General features: G+C 32.1%; 1 protein-coding gene across 9 annotated transcripts; it reads left to right on the top strand.

The window, feature by feature from the left end:
• Positions 1–6,930: 6,930 nt before the first annotated feature.
• On the top strand, positions 6,931–20,623 carry LOC142619626 (TMV resistance protein N-like). Of its 9 annotated transcripts, XM_075792797.1 has the most exons (13): positions 6,931–7,424; positions 11,051–12,143; positions 12,263–12,547; positions 12,638–13,594; positions 13,660–14,260; positions 16,865–16,962; positions 17,119–17,186; positions 17,598–17,646; positions 17,768–17,878; positions 18,508–18,557; positions 18,669–18,768; positions 19,822–19,899; positions 19,981–20,623. In XM_075792797.1, exons 1-6 carry the CDS (start codon positions 6,931–6,933, stop codon positions 16,906–16,908), a joined length of 3,474 nt encoding a protein of 1,157 aa, XP_075648912.1. In that variant the 3' UTR covers positions 16,909–16,962; positions 17,119–17,186; positions 17,598–17,646; positions 17,768–17,878; positions 18,508–18,557; positions 18,669–18,768; positions 19,822–19,899; positions 19,981–20,623. The 9 variants fall into 9 exon arrangements, 1 of the variants encoding a protein (XP_075648912.1); XR_012841522.1 differs by lacking the exons at positions 6,931–7,424; positions 11,051–12,143; positions 12,263–12,547; positions 12,638–13,594 and adding exons at positions 15,731–15,808; positions 15,890–16,379 and having other exon boundaries at positions 14,104–14,789; positions 16,653–16,962; XR_012841523.1 differs by lacking the exons at positions 6,931–7,424; positions 11,051–12,143; positions 12,263–12,547; positions 12,638–13,594 and adding exons at positions 14,680–14,789; positions 15,731–15,808 and having other exon boundaries at positions 14,104–14,593; positions 15,890–16,962.
• The last annotated feature ends 2,489 nt before the right edge of the window (positions 20,624–23,112 follow it).

Here is a 23,112-nt window from a genome sequence, read left to right on the forward strand (position 1 = left end):
GCACCTATGGTAGCAAGAAAGCTAACAGTTTCGTTTTATTTAACATGCTGGTTGGAAGGGAAAACCATCAAAGCATGCCAGAAAAAATAATATACAACAAATGTTGAAAGTTTAGCATCTTTGTTTGAGTGGTTCACCATAGATTATATTTGGAGTAGATATTAATCAGTGAACACAACTTGGGTTCACAGATTGCTAATGGTTTATTTATTTTTTTTATTTTTTTATCCCAGCAATTGATTACTTTTGAGACATGGAACATGTATTGCCGTGTTTACAAGCTTTTTAGACATTGAGCATGCTTGGTCATTGGGTCAAGCTAGCCTCAATATCCTGGCTTGAACGTTTATAAACACTGCCTAGCCATGCCCTAGCTGAACTATGTTAGGCTGATGAGTATTCATTACTGTAACGTCAGCTTTGTTTACTCCATTCTTTTAGGGCCTTTGTTCATGATGAAGCACCAGCTGCACCACCATTTGCGTCAAGGGCAGCCCTTGATACATAGATTTCATAGCAATTTTGTGTGACATGCATGTTGGGCTTTCTCAATTGGTACAAAGAAGCAAGGCTTAGTGTAACGCTGTCTGAAAGTGCTGCTGGAAGTTTAGTTATTGGATGGGCTTACCTTTTGGGCCCGTGTAGTGTCCTCTATTAGTTATTAGGAGTAGCATATAATTTGATGAATGGGCCTTTGTGGGCCTGCTTCTTAGTGTAACGCAGTCTGAAAACTGCTGCTGGAAGTTTAGTTGTTGGATGGGCTTACCTTTTGGGCCTGTTGTAGTGTCCTCTATTAGTTATTAGGAGTAAATTAAAATTTGATGAATGGTCCTTTGTGGCCTGCTTTCTTGTTATTTGGTTTTTTTTTTTCTTAATTATACTTTTTAGGCTTCAAAACGATGAAAACAAAGCAAACAACCTAAAGATGAATTTCCAAACAAGGTTTGAGAGAACTTCACAGAAAATACCCTCGAAGAAGATAAGCAGACAACTACCAAAGACATTCTTAATTTTAAGTTTGCATCCCCATTTACCCAGAAAATAAATTACTATTCTCAATTTACTGTTCACAAACTAAATTAACATTTCCCTTTATTTATTTTATGTAAAAAAATTTATAATTTTAAAAAAAAAATTATAAATTCTTTTTTTTTAAAATCAAATATTTGTTTGAATTAGATAAGTAAATAAAAAACAAACTATTGCAACTATCACATTCCGTCTTCATTTTTGCTCACATATGCATTTAGAATCTGTTTGAAAACAATTTATATAGTTGAAACTGGAATTTTTTTTTTCTAAATTACTATAAATAAAGCTAAAAGGTAATTGAAATAATATAGTAAAACCTATGAATAATACCAAAAAATATAATAAGACTCATAAATAGTAATACAAATAAATTAAATAATAAATTTTTTTGACTTTTTCATTCCCAAACACAACCTTAATTAGTTAATGGGTTGTGTTAACGGGCACCATAAGGTGCCCGTTAACAACATATTTTGAGTAATTTTTTATGTAACTTTTTCAATTTTTGACACTTTTTCAGTTTTTAGTAAATTTTTTTTATCTCTTTTAGTAATTTTTTTTATAATTTTTTTTCCTCTTTTTAAATGAAACACAAAAAAAAAAAAAAAAAAATGTTAACAAGTACTGCATAGTACTTGTTAACATTTCCCCTTGTTAATTTAACTTTGCCTTCAGGAACTAACGTGTGGATCCCACCTTCAGTCCGCCTGAGAATCTCCAAGGGAAACAACGGGGAAATTTATATAAAGTTCAAGAAATTCACTACATATTATGCTAAAGTCTAAAGGTACTTTAAAAGGCAAGGGCCATTCTTTGGACCTACACTTTAATAAAGTTTGTTACGCAAGTCCAGTCAAATGAGTCCTTGACTTGACTTGACTTTAGTTCTCCCATTAAAAAAAAAAAACTAAACAAAAAAAGTTATTGACTTGACTAAAACGAAGGCGGCAAGTAAATGCTATAGGAAAAATGTTTGGTTTTAAATTAATTTGGAAAGAAATTATTTATGTGTGGACACATTTTGTACTCCCAAGAAAATTATATTTCTTACTCCTGAGAAACTTCTTGCAATCCCACATCGAAGGATTCTTTCCCATTTTTTCACTTATAAGCTTGAGCCAAATAGAGGAGTGTACCATCAGTTATTAATAATTGATGGTACACTCTACTCTTCGGCTCAGGCTTATAGGTGAGAAAGTAGGAGGAGATTTTCAAGAAGTTTTTCAGGGAGTACAAAACATAGTTTTTCTGGGAGTACAAAATGTGTCAACACAATTTATATATATTTTTATTGGGTGTAAATTTTAAAATTTTAACTATTAAATTGTATATTTTTCATATTCTTAACATGAATGTCAAATTTCATTCAAATCAAATGTTATTTATATTCGAACAATAAACTTATTTTTTATGCATAATTTTATATTACAAAAACTTGAATTTTAAATATTTTATTGATGATATAGCTATTGTTCTTTGATCTTCTTAAAATTTTGGAAGCATTGCAGATATAATTAGAACATACAATCCAACGATTGGATTTTCAAAATTCACATCAAATAAAAAAAATATAAGAAGAGTTTAAAAAGTTTCTTTCTAAATTAGTTCGGAGAAAAACCTTTTTTCTACCAAAAGGGTGGGTACTATTTTCCATCCATCATTTAAGTAGTGAGCATTTTCACACAATACCAAAAAGTTAGAGATTAAACTAATACATTAAAAATATTAGAAATCAAATTGACACAAAACATAAATATAAAGAGACCAAACTCATAATTTACGCAACATTTGTTCAAGACAAATCTTCCAAGAAGGTTCAAATGAACTTCATAGAAAATAACCTCGAAGAAGACAAGTAGACAACCACCAAAGTTATTCTTAGTTTTGGGTTGCGTAGGAAAGTTCGTATCTCTATTTGTTGACCAAAAAAAACAACTTACTCAATTTATTTATTTTATGTAAAAAAAAAAATTATTATCATTTTTTGATTAAAATACAATTATTCATTTGTTTAAATCAAATAGGAAATAAAAATTAAACTATAGCAACTGTCTCATTTCACCGTCATTTTGCTCACATCTGCATTTTATTTAGCTTTGCCTTTAGGCTTTAGCAACATGAATCAACATGTGGATCCTGAGTTTAGTCCAAATGAGAATCTGATACAAAAATACACCACAAATTTTGATTGATTGAGATTTCTAGAAAATGTTATCACATTTTATCTTGTCTTTAAAACAATTCTTAAATTTACTATCCATTTTGTAATAAAGTCTAAAGGTACTTTAGAGTATCAGTAATGAGTGTGGTATATGCCAAATGTAAGGTGTATTTGGCATTTAGACTCAAATACTGCTCAGCAATGAAAATGGCAAGTGGGAAAAGTCAAATTTTTTTTGCCATCTAGCTACAGTACCATCGTAAATGTAAGATGGTACTGTAGCTAAATGGTATAAAAAAATATAATTTTTTAATACTCCTTCTGTTTATTTACCTGGCAATTTCTCTCTCCTCTTTAATTCTTTCTCTTTTTTTTTTCTCTCTCTTCCTTCTCTCTTTCTCATTTGCTCTCTACTCTCTCCAGACCCAAGACTCTCTCCGATGACCCTCTCTCTCGCCGATGACCCTCTCTCTCTGATAGTGATTCCGACGAGGCATCGGTGCTCCGATCCCTTTACCGATTCACTCAACCGACGAGGCATCGGTGCTCTGATGACCCTCTTCAAACCGATATTCTTGCATGTGTGGATGACCCTCTCTCTTTAAACCGACAAAATCAACATATCGGTGAGTGATGGGTTTCTTGTTTTTGGATCGGAGATCGGAGATCGGTGACTGATGTGGGCATGGGTCAGGTGGTGCAGCGGCGGCATGGGTTTCTTGTTTTGATTTGGATCGGAGATCGGAGATCGGTGAGTGATTTGGGTTTTTACCGGTGGAGATCGGCGAGTTGTGTGGATTTCTGGCGGTGGTGGGTTTGTGACTGATGTGGGCGTGGGTCAGTGGTGCAACGGCGGCATGGGATTTTTGGTTTGTGATTTCTGGATTTTGTGAATGATTTTTGGTTTGTGAATTTAACTAGTTTGTGAATGATTTTCTCTCTCTGGTTTGTGAATGATTTTTGTGTAACTGAGAGAAGTTGGATGGTGGACGGTGGTGGTGTGACTGAGAGAAGGTGGACGGTGTGGTGGTGTGACTGAGAGAAGGTGGACGGTGGTGTTGGTGTAATTGAAAGAAGTTTGACAGAGTAAAGAGATACAGAGATCAGAGAGAGAATTGGGAAATATTTTTATATTATTATATTTATATTATTTTAATGTGTAGTATGGTAAAATAGAAGATTGAATGTTGAGGAATTGTAAAATTGTATTGTATAATTGATAAAGTAACTTTTTGAATAGTAAAATAGGATAGAATTAGAATAAATGAATGTGGATGCTCTTAAAAGGCGAGGGCCATACTTACACTCTACACCTCCATTCTTTAATAAAGTGAGTAAAGTAAAATGAATTATTATATTCCTAATAAAAAGAATTAAAGAAAAAAGAAAAAAGAAATTAATGGCTGGACCATATATAAACGGAAGACTCTCTCTCTCTCTCTACGCATAAAACGTTGCAGATTTCTTTGAAACCAGCAATCACATGATAGGAGCTTATCGGACAGTACTGCAATTCGTCATAATTTGTAAGTTTTCACTTGTTACATGCATCCTTCTCTTCTCTTTTATTTTCTATCCTTTTAGTTTCACTCTTATCTTTCTAAATCGTTTCCTTTTTTAATCCTTATTTATTTATTTTTTTGCCTTTTAGAAACCTATGCTAATAATTATTGACTAAATTATAGTTGAAATCAAATTATTTGAGTTAATTAGATATATGAAATAATCTTCATTAAGAAACTCATAAAAATTAGATTTATATTAACCTTTTATAATAAAAAATTCTATATAATTATTACAATTAATTAAAATGGACTAAAAATGTTACACACACACTTACTTAAATTAGGTTTCATACTTGCTAGTTTGTTCACGAATACATAATTTTGAACTCATTTGTTATATAAACAAACATAAACAAAAATATTTATGAGTTAATTTTGAACTATTTAGGGGTGGCAAAATTTGACACGACCCGTAAACTTGACATGATATGACACGAAATTAGCAGATTATGAGTTGAGGCTTAACTGGTTCGTGTCATATTCGGGTTGACACGGCTAACTTGTTTAATAAACGGGTTGAGTTAGTGTTGAACACATAGAACTCGTTTGACCCATCTGACCAGTTTAATTAAATGACATTTTATCAATATACCCTTTAAACTCTAGGTATATAAACTTATTAGTTGTTGTGATTTACTTTCTTTGACATATTGTAATTGATTATTTGTGATATTGGGATATGTTTTAGTTTTGAATGATTATTTTTGATGCAGTTACTCGTTAGTTTTGAATTTTATATTAAAAATATTGATTTGTTTGTTTTTCATTAATTTTTATTTTTCATTTTAATAAAATCTGATAAATAGGTCGACACGACTGACCTGTTTAATAAATGGGTCGTGTTAGGGTCGAGGCATCTTGACCCATTTAATAAACATATGGGTTAGTATTGACCTATGCAGTCGAATACTCATGACTTGACACGACACGAACCCAACACACGAACACGAATTGCCACTCCTAGAACTATTCATAAACTGTTGGGTCCATTTTTATGAATGGACTATTTTGCATATATTGATTAGCTCGGAGACATGGAACATGTACTGTGGGATTTGCATGCTCGGTCATTGGTGTACCATTTTTGCTATATACGATTGATTTCTCATGTGGGTCAAGGCTCTATCCAGGCTTGAATGTAATAAAAACACCGGCTAAGCATGCATGCCTAGCTGAGTCTGTTAGCTTTATTTACTCCATACTTAACGCCTTTGTTAATGATGAAGCACCAAAATTTGAGTCTAGTGCAGCCCTTGAATCTTGATACATAGATTTTATAGCTTCCTTTTGGGTTTTTTTTTCTTCTTAATTATATTTTTTAGGCTTCAAAAAGATGAAAGAAAAACAAATAATCTAAGAGGGATCTTCCAACAAAGTTTGAGAAAACTTCACATAAAATACCTTCGAAGGAGACAAGTAGACAACTACCAAAGTCATGCTTAATTTTGAGTTCGAATACCTATTTACAGAAAAAAAAAAATATTCAATTTATTTATTTTATGTTAAAAAAGGTTATGGATTCTTTTAAAAAAACAAAGCATACATTTGTTTAAATTGGATAAGTGAATTAAAAAAAATAAAGTATAGCAGATATCTCATTTTTCACCTTCATTTTGCTCACATTTGCGTTTCATATAGCTTTGCCTTTAGCGGCAGGAACCAACGTGTGGATCCCACCTTGAATCTGCGTGAGTTTTATATCTTTAGTTCATGAAATTTTCTCCATTCTAATTTAAAGTCTAAAGATACTTTAAAAAGCACGGCCACAGACCTAAACTTTAATAAAGTGAGTGAAGTAAGTCAAGTTAATTAAATGATTTCTTGACTTGACTAAAAACGAAACGTTGCACATTCCTTTATTTAAAGCATCAATTACACAATATAGTAGCTACATCGTCAATATACAATACTGCTAATCTGCTATTATTCTCCAAAATCTGTAAGTTCTCACCCTTTTTATTTTTATGAGTGTCTCTAAGTTCTCACATGTTATGTGCATTCCTCTCTTTTATTTCCTCTCCTTAGTTTTACTCGTTAATTTATATATCATTTCCTTTTACCCCTAATTTGTTTATTTATTTATACTTGAAATTTAATTGAATGAAATTTTAACGAGTATCTATAATTCTATATTGTGATTCAAAGTTTACTTGTAAGTTTAGATTGGCTTTCATGGATACAAAAGGCACATCTTCTTCCTCTTCTTCAAGTCAAAAGTGGGAATATGATGTCTTTTTAAGTTTTAGAGGTGAGGATACTCGCAAAAATTTTACAGACCATCTCTACACTACCTTGAAACAAAACGGTGTCAACACCTTTAAGGATGATAAAAATATCGAGAGAGGAGAACCTATTTCACCTAAGCTTTTAAAAACAATAGAAGAATCATTGTTTGCTATTGTCATTCTCTCAAAAAACTATGCATCCTCAACATGGTGTTTGGATGAACTTGTGAAGATCATGGAATGCAAAAAAAAGATGGGGCAAATAGTGTTACCCATTTTTTACGATGTGGATCCATCTGAGGTGCGAAAACAGACAGGAACATATGCGCAAGCATTTGAAGAACATGAAAGACGTTTCAAAGAGAATATAAGTAAAGTTCACACGTGGAGAGCTATTTTGACAGAAGTGGCCAATCTCTCTGGATTTCCTTTACAAGATAGGTAATTCGTGTTAATGTCATTATTTCTATTTGTATATATTATTAAATAATCGTCTTCATTGACATGCGAGATTTATTTTGTATCTAATTGTTAGGATGTCATTCTAATGCACTTGACATGACAATAATGATCTCTATTTTTGGTTAGGTACTAGTCCCTTCGGCATGTATAATTACTTGGTATAAAATATAAAATATAAATTATTATTGGACTACAATATAACACTATAAGGGTAGTTCTTTTACACGTAAGATTATCTTGACATGTATAACCCTAAGTCTTTAGTTATAACTCACTAGTATGTAATCCGTACTTACGTAGGAGAATGATAAATTGAAGTGGTGCTATTGATGTTAGCTTGAGCTATTAAACATATAGGACATTAGTTCGATCAAGACATTTAGAGGTACTAAAATGGTTTTTCTTTGCAATTTTCATGATATTAGTTACACCAAATTCCTCATTACATTGCAATTATATATATAATTTTGAAAATCACTGTTGGATTCTACATATACAATATCAATTCACAATCATTGTACATGAATTTCTACTAAATATAACACAAAATAAAAAAGAATAGATTGGTCCAATAGTATCTCCTAAATTAAATGGGGATAGGTGCATAGGATTGTTCAGTTCAATTACAATTTTTTAGGTTCAAGATCTTTGCATACAAAATATACAAATAGAAAAAGTAAAAATATATGCTTATTAGTTTAGAGAAAAAATAACAGTGAAAATATCAACAATTTAATTTGTATGGAAAGCTAACAAAAGCAAAATCCAATTTAAAAATTCTAATTGATTTTTGTATTATATATATATATATATATATATTATCTAGTTATTAATGGACCGTACATAGTCATGATATGTTACATAAATTACTAATAAATTTGAATTATTTTTAGTTACACAAAAAGACTTTTAAATATAAAATCATTCAAACTCTCTTTTACTCCAATTTTATAAATTGAGTTGGATATTTAAATTTTTTTTTTGTTGCACTAATTAACTCAATTGGTACAAAAATTAAAAAAATTAGATTAGATGGGACACGTGGCATAAAATTAAACACTAATTAAAATTCAATTTTTATACTGAATTAACTCGCTTGGCACAAAAATTTAAAAGTTTAGATTATATAGGACACGTGACACAAAATTAGACTTTAATTGAATTCCAATTTGAAATCTAATTAGATTTTCTATCAATCTTGCCTATTAATATATATTAGCTTGTAATCCCATGTATATGCATGGATACACTTAAAACTATACAATAAGATGCATAATATAATTCCTATATATATAATTGAAATACTATTGATAGTCATTTTTATATTTTGTTAACTCTTTAAAAAATTTCGTAAGGATATTATTAGTTATAAAATGTAAATTATTCTTTTTTTTTTTTTTTTACGATTCATTTATTCTAGACTCTTTGGTTTTTGTACTTAATAATTCACTTGGATGAATATTTATAATATGGTCCCACATTTTATTCTAAAATTAAGAAATAAAACTCTTTGAGATTAAATAATTTAGGACACATGACACAAAATTATAACTCTAATTTGGAATTCTAATTTTAGTTTCTCTCAATTATTATTATTATTATTATTATTATTATTATTATTATTATTATTATTATTATTATTATTATTATTACCTTCTTTTAGATGTGGGATTGCCATTTTTACAGAGGAAATTGAATCTCCTTACTTTTCAACTTTTCAATGTGGAATTCCTTTGAATTTAAAATGATTTATAACAAATTTTCACTTTTGACTCAAAAAATAAACAAATTAATTTTCAATCTTTACTATGATAGCTTCGCCTTAATGAAGCTTATAATACGAGTAAGATAACTAACTAACCAAGGCCAAGCTTGTGGACGCTTGTCTTGACCAATTTGATACTAGTTTGTTGTCATTCGAGAATAGCAAATGTGCAATATTCATACAATCAATACATTAGAATATTTTGACAACACAAACAATATATATGTGTGAGTATTTCACTGACCTCAGCCTTATTATTCCCTGAATGAGACTCCTCCAAAAAATGTTTTACCCTATGTATCAGTCTGGTTTCTAGGATTTTTTTTTTAAAATAATTATAAAATCCAAACTATGTTATTATTTAGTCAAGGTTTGAAACTATTTTGGTGTATAACAAATCGAGTCCTTTAGACTCGATTTTGGGCTTATAAATCGAGTATATTGCACTTGATTTTCCTATTGTGCTAGTAGCTGAAGTGGACAAAGTGTCCAATGAACTCGATTGGTTTCTGTATATTGCATTTGGTTTTCCTATTGCACTTTTTGTAAAATATTTTTTACATAAACTGAGTCCAATGAACTCGATTTCCAGGCCTACGTGGACACTTTGTCCACCTCAGCTGCTGGCACAATAGGAAAACCGAATGCAATATACTTGATTTATAAGCCCAAAATCGAGTCCTTTAGACTCGATTTGTTAAATACCAAAATAGTTTCAAACCTTGGCTAACTAATAATATAGTTTGGATTATAAATATTTTTTTTAAAAAATCCCTGGTTTCTACCCCCCCCCCCCCCCCCCCCCAAAAAAAAAAATCTACAAAGAAGAATCCTTTATCTTAGCCAAGCTCAACAAATTGTTCTAACCTTTTATTTTAGGATTCAACTCACATTTGAAAAAAAAAAAATTGCACTTGTATTTCACTTTCATGATTTTTTAAAGGTTACACGATTATAATCATAATGGGAAATCCATTTCATTAAAAAAAAAAAAAAAACTGATGTGGTATGTGACGTGGATGAACTATCTATTATAAAAATAAAAATAAAAGTTATCCTTTTTTTTTGTTTTGTTTTGTTTTAATTTTTTGTTTTTTTTTATATAAAAAAATTGTAACATGGTAGAACCTTGTTTAGGAGTTTCATACACATAATTGCAATAATTGAAAATGAAAGTTAGGGACTTAAACTAAAGAAAGAAAGATTAATTATTGTACACATTCTCAAAATAATCAAAAGCACATATAGAATTTCATGAAAATTTATGGGTACTTTTAAGTAGTTAAATTATTTGTTTACATTTCTTATATTTATAATTTTCTTTGTAAGTTATTATGTTGATGAATATATTTATTTTTGATATTATATTTTAATTAACACTATGCTTTAAGTATAAATTACAATTTATGATTAAAATATGTTTTAAGTGAAAATTAAATTTTTTTTTATGTTTTTATTTATTTATAATTAAGATATTATTTTATTTTAATACTTATATTAATTAACAATTTTCGAATCAATATTATGTCAAGCTATGTCTTTCATTCTTACACCCCAAACTAAAATCCTGACTTTGCCTCTGCTTAATAGAATTGTCTATATATATGGCTCCAACCGTTACTCATTACTCTATTCTCATATGTAATTTGGATTTTGGAATTACTATTCTTGTGTATGAGTTATTGCATTTACTTAGTTCTCTACTTCCAAGTGTGAGATTTGCAAGAATTTGAGGGTAATTTACATTGATACTTAACACTAAATATATGCTTTCTTTTGTGAGGTGGACGGTAATATGGGTTATTCAATTGCATTGCATGTTTGTCTTTCTTCTTTGCAGGTATGAGTCAGAATTTATCCAAGAAATTGTGGAAGATATATTGCACAAATTAAGTTACGCATCCCAAAGAGATATTGATGATTTAGTTGATATAGATTCTCGAGTAGAGGAATTGATGAAACTTTTGGCAATAGGATCGAGCGATATTCGAATCATAGGGATTTGGGGGATGGGAGGAATTGGTAAGACAACTCTTGCTAGAGTTGTCTTCCATAAGATTTTTAATTCTTTTGAAGGTGGTAGTTTTATCACTAATATTGGAGAAGAATTTGAAAGACATGGTTTACTACCATTACAACAAAAACTTCTTTGTGAAATTTTGAGGAAGAGAAGTATGAATATACGAGATGTTGATGACGGAGTTCTTAAGATTAAGAATAGGTTAAAAAACAAAAGGATTCTTCTTGTTCTTGATGATGTAAATCAATTCAACCAATTAGAAAAGTTAGTTGGGAAGCCGAATTGGTTTGGTCCAGGTAGTAGAGTTATTATCACAACAAGAGATAAGCATTTGTTGATAGGGCATAACGTATTTGAAATATATGAGGTTAAAGAATTGAATGATGATGATGCTCTTCATCTTTTTAGGTTGAAAGCTTTTAGGAGAGAATGTCTTGGTGAAGGTTATCTAGAATTGTCGAAACACTTTGTAAATTATGCTAAAGGCCTTCCTCTAGTTATTGAGGTTTTGGGTTCTTTTTTGATTGGTAGAGGAAATGAGGAATGGAGAAGTGAATTAGAAAGGCTTAAAGAATTTCCAAATAAAGAAATTATCAATATATTTCAAAGAAGTTTTGATGGACTACGGGAAACAGAGAAGGAAATATTTCTACATATTGCATGTTTTTTTAATATGAAGGAGAACGATTATGTGGTAGAAGTACTAGATTGTCTTGGCCTTTACCCTAAAATTGAATTAAAGGTTCTCATTGAAAGGTCTCTCCTAAAATATTGTGGTAATAAATGTTGGATGCATGACTTACTAAAAAAAATGGGACAAGACATAGTTCGTCGAAATTATCCTCAAGAACCTGAAAAGTGGAGCAAATTGTGGCTATATAAAGACATTTGCAATGTGTTGATGAAAAATATGGTAAGAGATTGTTTAGAGAATATACCTTATCATGTTATTCAAAGATGTTGAAATTTGAACAACTCTAGTAAACATATGTCTTGCAGCTAACTCATTTTTTTTCTTTTCTTTATTATTAGGAAATGGAAGCAATTCAAGGACTTGTCCTTCAATTGGGTGAACTACATAATTCAGAAAAGGCACATTGGAATCTTGAAGCCTTTCCAAAGATGCCTAACCTTAAATTGCTTATAATTCATCATGTTCAACTTCTAGATGGTCCCAAACATCTTTCTAACAACTTAAGATTTCTTGATTGGAGTGAGTATCCTTCAAAATCGTTGCCGTCGAATTTTCAACCAGTTGAACTTGTTGAATTTCACTTGTTGCATAGCAAAATTGAATGGCTTTGGAAAGGAACAAAGGTAAGATTGTTATTTAAGTACTTTGATACAACTTTGTTTTTAAGGTTTGTTAAATCTAACTCTTCTATTGTATATTTTGGCTTTTAACAGTATTTGGACAAGTTAAAGCTCATCAAATTGAACGATTCCTTAAACCTCATTGCAACCCCTGACTTCACTGGAGTTCCCAATCTTGAGAAATTGGTTCTCAATAGTTGTATAAAGTTACATGAGGTTCACCCATCTATTATGGTTCTTAAAAGGCTTACTCTTCTTGATCTAGAAAACTGCAAGAGCCTTAGAAGACTTCCAAGCAAGTTTGAAATGGAGTCTCTTGAAATTCTCATTCTTTCTGGCTGTTCAAAAATTAAAAGAATTCCAGAATTTATGGAAAATATGAAACGCTTATCAAAACTTCACTTAAATGCCACTGCTATTACAAAACTTCCCTCTTCAATTGAACATTTGACTAACCTTGCTTTATTGCATTTAAGAGATTGCAAGAATCTTTTGTGTCTTCCTAGTAATATCTGTTGCTTGAAGTCACTTAAAGATATTAATTTGGCTGGATGCTTGAAGCTTGACGGATATAAAGAGCCACCACATAAACTATGGAATAATCTGTTCCCCTTAAATTTAATGCCAAGAAGAAGCCTAAATCCTGTGAGTTTGTTATTGCCTTCCTTTTTAGGTATGCATTCTTTAAATAGCTTGAACCTACGCAACTGTAATCTCCAAATAATCCCTAGTGATATTGGAAACTTGTCCTCTATAACCGCATTAAATTTAAGTGAAAATCACTTTAGTTGCCTTCCTGAAAGTATGGTGCAACTGTCTAAATTGGAGTTGATTGATTTATACAATTGCACAAGACTTCATTCATTGTCACAATTGCCATCAACGATTACTTGGGTTCAAGCAGGTGGTTGTACCTCATTGGAAACATGTCCAAATGGATTTAAATCACGTAAATCATATACACGTCTTTACCTCACCAATTGCTTCAAATTGGTTCGTCAGAATGACATGATCTCTTACGCGCTGAGAATGCTATTGACAGCTGCTCATGTACTCTCTCTCTCTCTCTATATATATATATGTCAATTCTGAATATCATGGTTTTTGTGTTTCAGGAAATCCGCAAGAAATCTATAAAAATCCAGTTCGGCTGTAATTTCAATATTGTGATTCCTGGGTGTGAAATTCCGAAATGGTTTACGCATCAGAGTGTGGGGGATACAGTCAGTGCACAAATTACTCATCGGAACGAAAATAAGTGGATTGGAATCGCTATGTGTGATATGCGTAGGTATTACCCCGATTCTTTGATTCCGTTGCTATGTCGCATTCAATTCAACGAACATTATGACTTTTTACGTTGTCTAGATTATTTCCCTCGATCGGTTAAATCAGATCACCTTTGGATGACCTATATACCCTATCAAGCGATTAGTAAGCATGCGAGAGCAGTATTGGATCAAATTGATGAGAATGGATTCATACAGATGGAGCTTCGCTTTGGCTGTCGCCGGGGGACTAGACATAATTTTCAACAAGTAGGGTTTCGTGTAGTATACGAACAAGACATGGAAGACATCAGAGAAATGCTATCAGCTCAATCCAGCAACAGCACCTGCATCACTCCTTACGAGGGTTTGGATGTTCATCACAATTCAACAGAAGGAATCAAATTGAAGCTAAGCCGTGATGAATATGAGGGGGCCGGAGCTAGTGGTGAAGGCAGCTCTAACGATGTGTGTAACAACGATGGGGCAGGACCTAGTGGTGAAGGCAGCTCTAATGATGGCCACACCGAAAGAGGATTCAAGTATGTATAAAGGATGTGTGGAAAACTTTGATGGAATTTTTTTTTTCACATTGTCTTGTGTTTGGTAGGATGGAAACACACAAATGAAATGGAAACAAGTTTATTGGTCAAAAGAAACCATAGCTAAGTTTATGGAGATCAATTTTTTTTTTGGGAAAATGTTTTCCCCACGGAAAACTCACAAAGCAAAGCATTCTTCTCTTTTCATTCTCTACACATTTCAACTTGCCCCACCAACGGTAACAGAGCAAACCTCTCTCCTTCTTTTCTTCTCTTATGTTCTATTTCTTCATCCCTCTATTGAGCTACTCTTTGCTTTATTGAGTATGTCAGCCTCAATCACTCAAGCTTGCACGCACCAGTGGTTTCTCACTCATCGCTCTATCACTTGTTGAGCGACTCTGAAGCAGTTGCAAGCAGTGTTGTCTTTGAAAGGTGAGTGTGCTCTTTTTTTTTTGGGTCTCATACCTGAATGCATTATTGTTGTTTGGATTTCTTTTGATTGAACATACATGTTAGAATACAAAACCATGATTTTAAGGTTTCCATAATGGGCATAATGTATTCTTGTTTATACTATTCATTGGATTCCAATCTAACATGATAAAGATCTAAGCCGTCGAACTGAACCATGAAGACCCTTGCTTCCGTTCTCTCTCAATTTTGAAAACAAATGCTGTTTTAACATATTCCAACAGTATATGTAAATGGGGGTTTGAATTGATGGACTTAAATCATGCAATTCTGTTCTTGACAAATTGCCTACAAGTTGCTTGTGAAGGTGATCCATTTTTTCAAAAAGAATTTTGGCTAATTTACATAAGCGTTCTCTGTTGGGTTTACTTTCATCTTTTTATGAAACGGTTTTTTTGTGTGTGCATGTGTGTGTGGGGAACGAGACCCATTTTCTTCAGCTTTTGGTTTTGCTATGAATATTTGTTGGATTTCTTCCATTTTTATTTTATTTCGAATTTTCTCTGTAATTTTTCATCCTTACATTCCTTCCAGTTTTTCTGGGTTTCATTTAATTTGTCTAATTGTTTAAGTAGTTGGCTTAATTTGGGTTAATTTGGAATTTTGGACTAATGAGGTTAGATATATGAAAAGATAATTGCTATATTGCCGAAAGAAATTGGTCCTGCTGCATTTTAAATCCAACTGTATAACTACCCATTGCATTTTATGTCTTTTTATTATAACAAATCATTAAACAGAAAAAAAAAAAACATAAATGAATCAATTAGAAGCTCTTATTCAGGTTATGGCAGGTTCATGCATTTTGAAGACATGCTGGAGGCTTTCACAGTATTTGTTTTGTATGTTAATAATAGCTTCTAATTGTCACAAAATCTTATGCAATTAGATGGTACTTGCAGCTTTTACTGGAAAGCTTTCGTATCACTGGAGGCACTTTCTTTGTTATACGACCCCAAGTTACTTGTTTAACATCCAGAGTAAGTTTAATCTATTTGAGATTGAAAGTGAATATAGGCTAATTTGGATTACTAAGAGAGCAGCAAAATATTCCTGTGCAGGTTCATGGAACCGTACAAGGAAGAAATGCCCCAAAGTTAAATGGTGAAGATCATCATCTGGTTTCCCAAAGTAATTCCAAAACATGTGTTTATAGGCTAGCTAAGGGTTCACAACAGATTGTCTACAAAAGATCAAATTTTTAGTGATATGCCAATCTTAATGCTCAGTGTGTTGTTTGTAAAAGAAGAATTAAAATTATGGACCACTTATTTTGTGATTGTTCTTTTCTCAATGAGTATATGGTGAATCATAATGAGCTGCTGCCTAAAACCCAAAGTTCTGTTGGCTGATTATGTTCTACAATGAGAAATCACTTGTGTCTAGATTGGCATATTGTGTATCATATTTGGCTTCAAAGAAATGCTATTACTCATCAAGGAAGACTATTTTTTGAAGAGGCTATGGTCAAAATGATCAGGTGGGAAGTGAAGAACTGAGTTGAAGTAACAGTTATTGCAATTTTGCTCAAAACAGGAGCTGTCTTTAGGGGTATTTCATGTTCTATTCTTAAGAATAGTGGCAGTTAATGGTCCTTGTCTCCTTGAACTAACAGATTTGGAAATTTCATTTTGTAATGTTTATGTTGCAGCGCAGGCCGTTTCTGCATTGGTGTTGTATTGTTTGGTTGTATTTTAAACTGATTGTACATCTGTTTTTTTTTTTTTTTTTGATTGCTCATTCATCTTACAAGTACCCTCTCAAATGTTTAATGAGAATGAGAGAGCATTATTGAGTCAAATTGACTAGAATGGATTCATACAGATGGATTTCGACCAATGCTTGGAGGCTATGAAATGTGGGTTTCGTCTACTATACGAACAAGATAGCGAAGATATCAGAGAAATGATATAGGCTCAATCCAGTAACAGTACCTGCGTCACTCCTTATGAGGGTTTGGATGTTCATCATAATTTTGACAATCAAATTGAAGCGAAGCTGTGATGAATATGAGGAGGCTGGACCTAATGGTAAAGGCAGCTCTAACGATGTCCCACACTCTAAGAGGATTGAAAAATAGAGAATGTATGAGCTCATGGTAACTCTGATTGCAAGGATTCTAATGAAGGGCCTGGTAAGTCATCGTTACATAGACTCTGTAGCTTCTTGTTGGGCATATATACCTCTTGTTTTTGTTTTCGTAATTTTTTAAGCTCAGAAATTACATTAAGTCCATGTTACATAGCTTCCTATTGAGCCTGTGGTAACCTTTTTTTTTTTTTTTTTTCAGAGAAAGTAGGCCATGATACAAAGGAATATTCCATGCCCACCCGATTTTTTACAAGACATCTATAGCCTGTGAGTTTTTTTTTTGGTCAAAATGTCATTGCCATTACTAGTTTCTTAAACCTGTGAGCGTCAGAAGCTTACTATGCCATTATCATTTTACCACCTTGTACAAATTTTTCCTTAAAAGAATAAATCCCAAATTTTAGTTAAGTAGTTTTGAATTTTGTTGATAATAAGGTACAAGGAAATTTAATGCAAATCAACCATATATACATCACTTGCTTGTTTTATTTTAAAATTTAAAATTTTTAGTTTTAGTTTTTGTTGTTTACTCCAAATTCTTATTAACTTATTATTAGTTTTGGTGGAAAGTTAATGCAAATCAACCATTGTCTTTGCTTTGTTGAGCACATTAGCCTCAGCTGCTCTATATTTGCTCTCACCAGCAGTTTCTCATTCTTCCCTCTTTCCCACTGTCAGCGGCTCCTAAAGCTTCTGCAAGCAGTGGCAAAACAACTGTCCATGAAAGGTGAGTGCTTTTTCTTTTCTTTTTTGGTCTCATACCTGAATGCATCATTGTTGTCCATTTTCATTTTCTTGGATTTCATTTGATAGAATCATATTTCTGTGTTTGATGTAATGAGATGAAGACACCTGTTAGAATGCGCTCACCAGCGGTTTCTCGTTCTTTCCTATCTCACTCACAGTCAGCAGATCCTAAAGTAGTTGCAAGCAGTGGCAGAACAACCGCCCTGTGAAAGGTGAGTGTGCCTTTTCATTTCTTTTTTGGTCTCATACCTGAATGCATTATTGTTGTCAATTTTTGTTTTCTTGGATTTCGTTTGATAGAATCATATTTCTTTGTTTGATGTAATGAGATGAAGACATATATGTTAAGAATACAATAGGCTATATCTAAAATCAAGTAGATCATGCTTTTGTAGAATAATTTGGTTTTGCAATACAACTAGCTACTGTGATTTTAAGATTTTCATAATGGGCCTAATGTATTCCTATTTTTACCATTTTTACCCTTAATTGGACTCTTTCTAACATACAATTTAACAAAATAAAGATGTAGTTAGTCAAGGGTTTTACAATATATGTGTAGGCTGTCAAGCTAAACCGGTGAAAATATTACTTCTGCTCTCTTTCCTTCTCAATTCCAATTCTGAAAACTTCTATTTTAAATATTCTAGCAATATTTGTAAGTGAGATTCAGAATTGATATGCTTAGGGTAGCTCTGACTATGGTAACTCTGATTGCAAGGATTCTAATTAAGGTGGTTCAGGACTAGTAAGTCACCGTGTTTCTTTCTGTTACAAGTATTCTCTCTTTGACAATCGTTCCGGACTATTCTGATTGCCTGTATTTTACCGTTTATTGCAGCCCCTGATTTAATCTCTGTAGCATTCTCTCTTTGACTTGTTCCACCAACGGTAACAAAGCATACCCCCCTCTCTCTCTCTCTCCCTCCCTTTCTGTTCTTCTCTGATGTTCAATTTTCTTCATCTCTTTTTTGAGCTAATCTTTTCTTTGTTGATGTTCAGTTGCCCAACATCTGCACTCACCTGTGGTTTCTCACTCTTCACTCTCTCACCCACAGTCAGCGACTCTTCAAGGAGTCGCAAGCAGTGTTGTCTTTGAAAGGTGCATAAGTGTTTTTTTTTTTTTTTTGACTCATACCAGAATGCACCATTGTTGTCCCTTTTGTTTTTTCAAGAATGATGTCTCTGTGTAACTGTGTTTGATGTAATGCAATCAAGACATATATGTTAAAATACAATACACTATATCATCAACAGAGTAGACCATGGTCCATGGATTTCTAGCTACCATAATTTTAAGTTTTCCATAATGGGCATAATGTATTCCTGTTTATAGCATTCATTGGATTCATTGTAAGCTTGTAGCATACAATTTTACATAATAAAGATGTAGCAAGTAAAACAACTTCTGTTTTAACATATTCTAACAATATATGTTAATGTTGGTATGAATTGATAGGCTTAAATCATGCAATTCTGTTCTTGACAAATTGCCTACATGGTGCTCATGAATGAGTTCCATTGTAATTTAAAAAGAAAAAGAAATTTTGCTAATTAATTTAAGCATTCTCTGTTGGGTTTACTTTCTTCTTTTTATGAAATTTTTTTTTTTTTGAAATTGTATGTTTTTAATTCTGCTTTAGCTTTGGTGCAAATCAATTTGGAAACAGACCCATTTTCTTCAGTTTTTGGTTTCGCTACCAATATTTGTTGGATTTCTTCCACTATTATTTTATTTGGACTTTTCTCCATAATTTTTCATCTTTATATTCCTTCAGGTTTTGCTGGATTTCATTTAATTTGTCTAATTGTTTAAGTACTTGGCTTAATATGGGTTAGTTTGGAATCTTGGACTAATGGGGTTAGACATATGCAAAGACAATTGCTATATTGCCAAAAAAAAAAAAAAAATTGGTCCAGCTACATTTTTAATCCAAATGTATAAGTTATAACTGCCCCACTGCATTTTATATCTATTTACTATAATGAATCATTAAACAGATAATACAAAAATAAATAAATTAGAAAATCTCACTCAGATTATGGCAGGGTCATGCATTTTTAAGGATGCTAGAGGCTCTCACAATATTTGCTTTGTATGTTATAGTAGCTTCTAATTACCACAAAATCTGATGCATTTAGATGGTACTTGCAGCTTTTACTGGACAGCTTTCGTATTGCTGGAGGCACTTTGTTTGTTATATGTCCCAAGATTACTTGTTTAACATACAGAGTAAGCTTAGTCTGGTTGAGATTGGAAGTGAAGATATGCTAATTTGGATTACTGAGAAAACAGCGAAATATTATTTTGCAGGTGCATGAAACTGTACAAGGAAGAAATGGCCCAAAGTTAAATGGTTAAGCTCATCTAGTTTCCCAAAGTAATTCCAAAGCATGTGTTTATAGGCTGGCTAATGGTTCACAACAGATTGTCAACAAAAGATCAAATGTTGTAGTGCTGTGCTAATCTTGATGCTCAGTGTGTTCTTTGAAAAAAGAGAATTCAAAGTAGGATCAATGAATTTGTGATTGTTCTTTCTCGATGAGGATATGGTGAACCATAATGAGCCGGTGCCTAGTATAAAATCCAAAGTTCAGTTGGCTTGAGATTATGCTCTATGATGAGAAATCCATTGTGTCGAGATTGGTCTTGTGGTCTACTGTGTATCATATTTGGTTTCAAAGGAATGCTAGTATTCATCAAGGAAGACTACCTTCTGATCAGGTGGGAAGTGAAGAACAGAGTTGAATGTAACAGTTGCTGCAATTCTGTTCAAAACAGGAGAATAGTAGCAGTTAATGGTCCTTGTTTCTGTTAACTAACAGATTAGGAAATTTCATTTTGTAATGTTTAAGGTGTAGTGTAGGCTGTTTCTGTATTGATGTTGGATTGTTTGGTTGTGTTTTGGACTGATTGTACATCTGTTTCTATTGAAATGAATTGCTCATTCTGTTTCTATAGATTACCATGGAGACATGGAACATGTACTGTGGTGTTTACATGCTTGTTGGACATTGAGCATGCTTGGTCATTGGTGTACCGTGAATGCTATAAATGATTGATTTTGTCATGTGGGTCAAGGCTCAATCCAGGATTGAATATAATAAAAACAGTACTGCCTAGGCATGCATGCCTGTGAGGCTGATGATGAGTATTCAGCTTTGTTTACTCCATTCTTAAGGCCTTTGTTGATGATGAATTAGCACCAGCATTTGCGTTAAGTGCAGCCCCTTGAATTTGATACATAGATTTCATAGCTTCCTTTTGTGTGACATGTTGGGCTATTAAGCCTATTACACAATTGGTACAAGGAAACAAGCTAGTTTAACGCCGTCTGAAAGTGCTGCTGGAAGTTTAGTTGTTAGATGGGCTTTACCTTTCAGCCCTGTTGTAGTGTCCTCTATTTGTTATTAGGAGCAGCTTATAATTTGATGAATGGGCCTTCTTTCTTTTGCTAGTTTATGTTAGAACGATTTAGTTTTTAGTTTTTTAGTTTTAGTTTTATATTTTTGAGAAGATTTTTCATTTTTTGTTGTTTTTTTATTTTTTTAGAATTTTTTAAGAGGCTTCAAAAAAATGGAAACAAAACAAACCTTCTAAGATGGATCTTCCAACTAGATTTGAGAGAACTCCACATAAAATACCATTAGAAAAAGAAGGCAAGTAGACAATCATTAAAGTCATTCCTTCTCCTTTTTTTTTTCTTTTTTTTTTTTAGGGACACTAAAGTCAAATTTGATTGTGCGTTCCGCTGAGCTTATTTATTGTTAATTAATTTTATTTAAAAGTAAGACCAAAAAAAAACTATGTAAATAAATTTTATCTTATTTTTAATCAAATAAACTAACAGCAACTAAGTTAACCAAAAATGCACAACACCCAGTACCCCCCAATTGATGAAATCATATTATAGATATTGCATAATTACAAATCAAAATTTAATGTTGCTGATAGCAACTGGGGGTTGGTGAGGCTTGGAATTCAAATTTGGCCATTGCCTTAAGGTTATGATTGGATCCCCCACTTTTATCCGCGTGAGAATTTTAGGTGAAAATTTAATAGGACATGAAATTAGTTGAAACCGGGTCCCGATTTCAGTTAAGTGGAAAATGAATAGGACGCAGTACCGGTTTAGCACTATTTATATAGTTAGTAATAGATAAAAAAAGTGATTTTATGACGAACGTAAATGAGAACCAATCAAAGTTTGTTTTCTCATGTCTCAACTATTGTGAAATTTTTATTTTTTTTTAATTTTTTTTTTTAATGTATGGAGTACTAGCATATCTTGTGATGTCATTGACAGATAGTGTTAGCTATTAATAATAAGTCTAGGACCACAACATTTTTATAAAATATTTCACAAGATGTAAATAATAGATAATAAGGGTATAATACAATTAACACCTTTGAGGTTTGACTTAATGTCATTCAGGTCTAAGCCTTTTCAAAACTAATAAACTTGATCCCCATATGCTGTGAGAGATTATAAAATGAGTAATGATTTAGGGTTCAATTTGGGTTTAGGGACCAAATTGGTCAATTTTGAAAAATCTTAGATTTGATTGGCAAACCTTAGGGATGGTAACTACATTTTACCCTTGTATCAACAAAAAAAAAAAAACACTACATTTTACCCTAGATAATAAAATGACATTAGTGGTGGGGTCCAAATGAAAATTAATAAAAATCAGCCAACTTAACTATCGTGTTTGTAGCTTTGCTCATTAGTAATATTGGATTGAGGGAGATATAAGAAATGAATAATATTTTTGATAATTTGACAGTTACAACAAGGAGAAAGATACTTTAAATGTTATGAACATACCAAGAGGTGCCAACCTGCACAATTATAAGGCTCTTGGCAAAAATGAATAATATTAGGACACAATTTTTTTAAAGAATTTGTTGATATAATAAATTGTAATTTGAGCATCATCTTTTTTATATAAATTCACTATTAACATGACTGTTATCAGAAATTATAATCAATCCTAAAAGAACATATTAATATTTTTTTTTTAACAAAAAAAAGTTTTGGAAAATTTTATACGCTAGACTTTTTTCTTTTTCCTTTCTGCTGGATTTTTTTTTTTTTGCATTGAATATGCTAAAATATATTCATTAAAGTATCAGTATTGATGGTGCTAAAAAGCCATATTACTAAATTTAACAACTCACACATAAAAAAATAAAGCTACAATGGTGGTGCTATTGCTTTTTTTTAATAGCTTTTTAGCAATGGAGCTGCAATATAATGCTATCAATACCAGTTCACTGTAGCTCCAAAGTTAAAAAAAATATTATATTTTATTCCGTTTCTTTCTTTTCCTTCTCTATCTTTTGTCTTTTCTTTTCCTCTGAATCAAAGTCTCAAACTCTCTCTCTCTCTCTCTTCTTCTCCTCTGATCGGCGTGGAGGGTTAAGATCAGGACAGCATGGTGG

This window comes from Castanea sativa, chromosome 12 (genome assembly GCF_040712315.1).
Source record: "Castanea sativa cultivar Marrone di Chiusa Pesio chromosome 12, ASM4071231v1".
NCBI classification, from domain to species: Eukaryota; Viridiplantae; Streptophyta; class Magnoliopsida; order Fagales; family Fagaceae; genus Castanea; species Castanea sativa.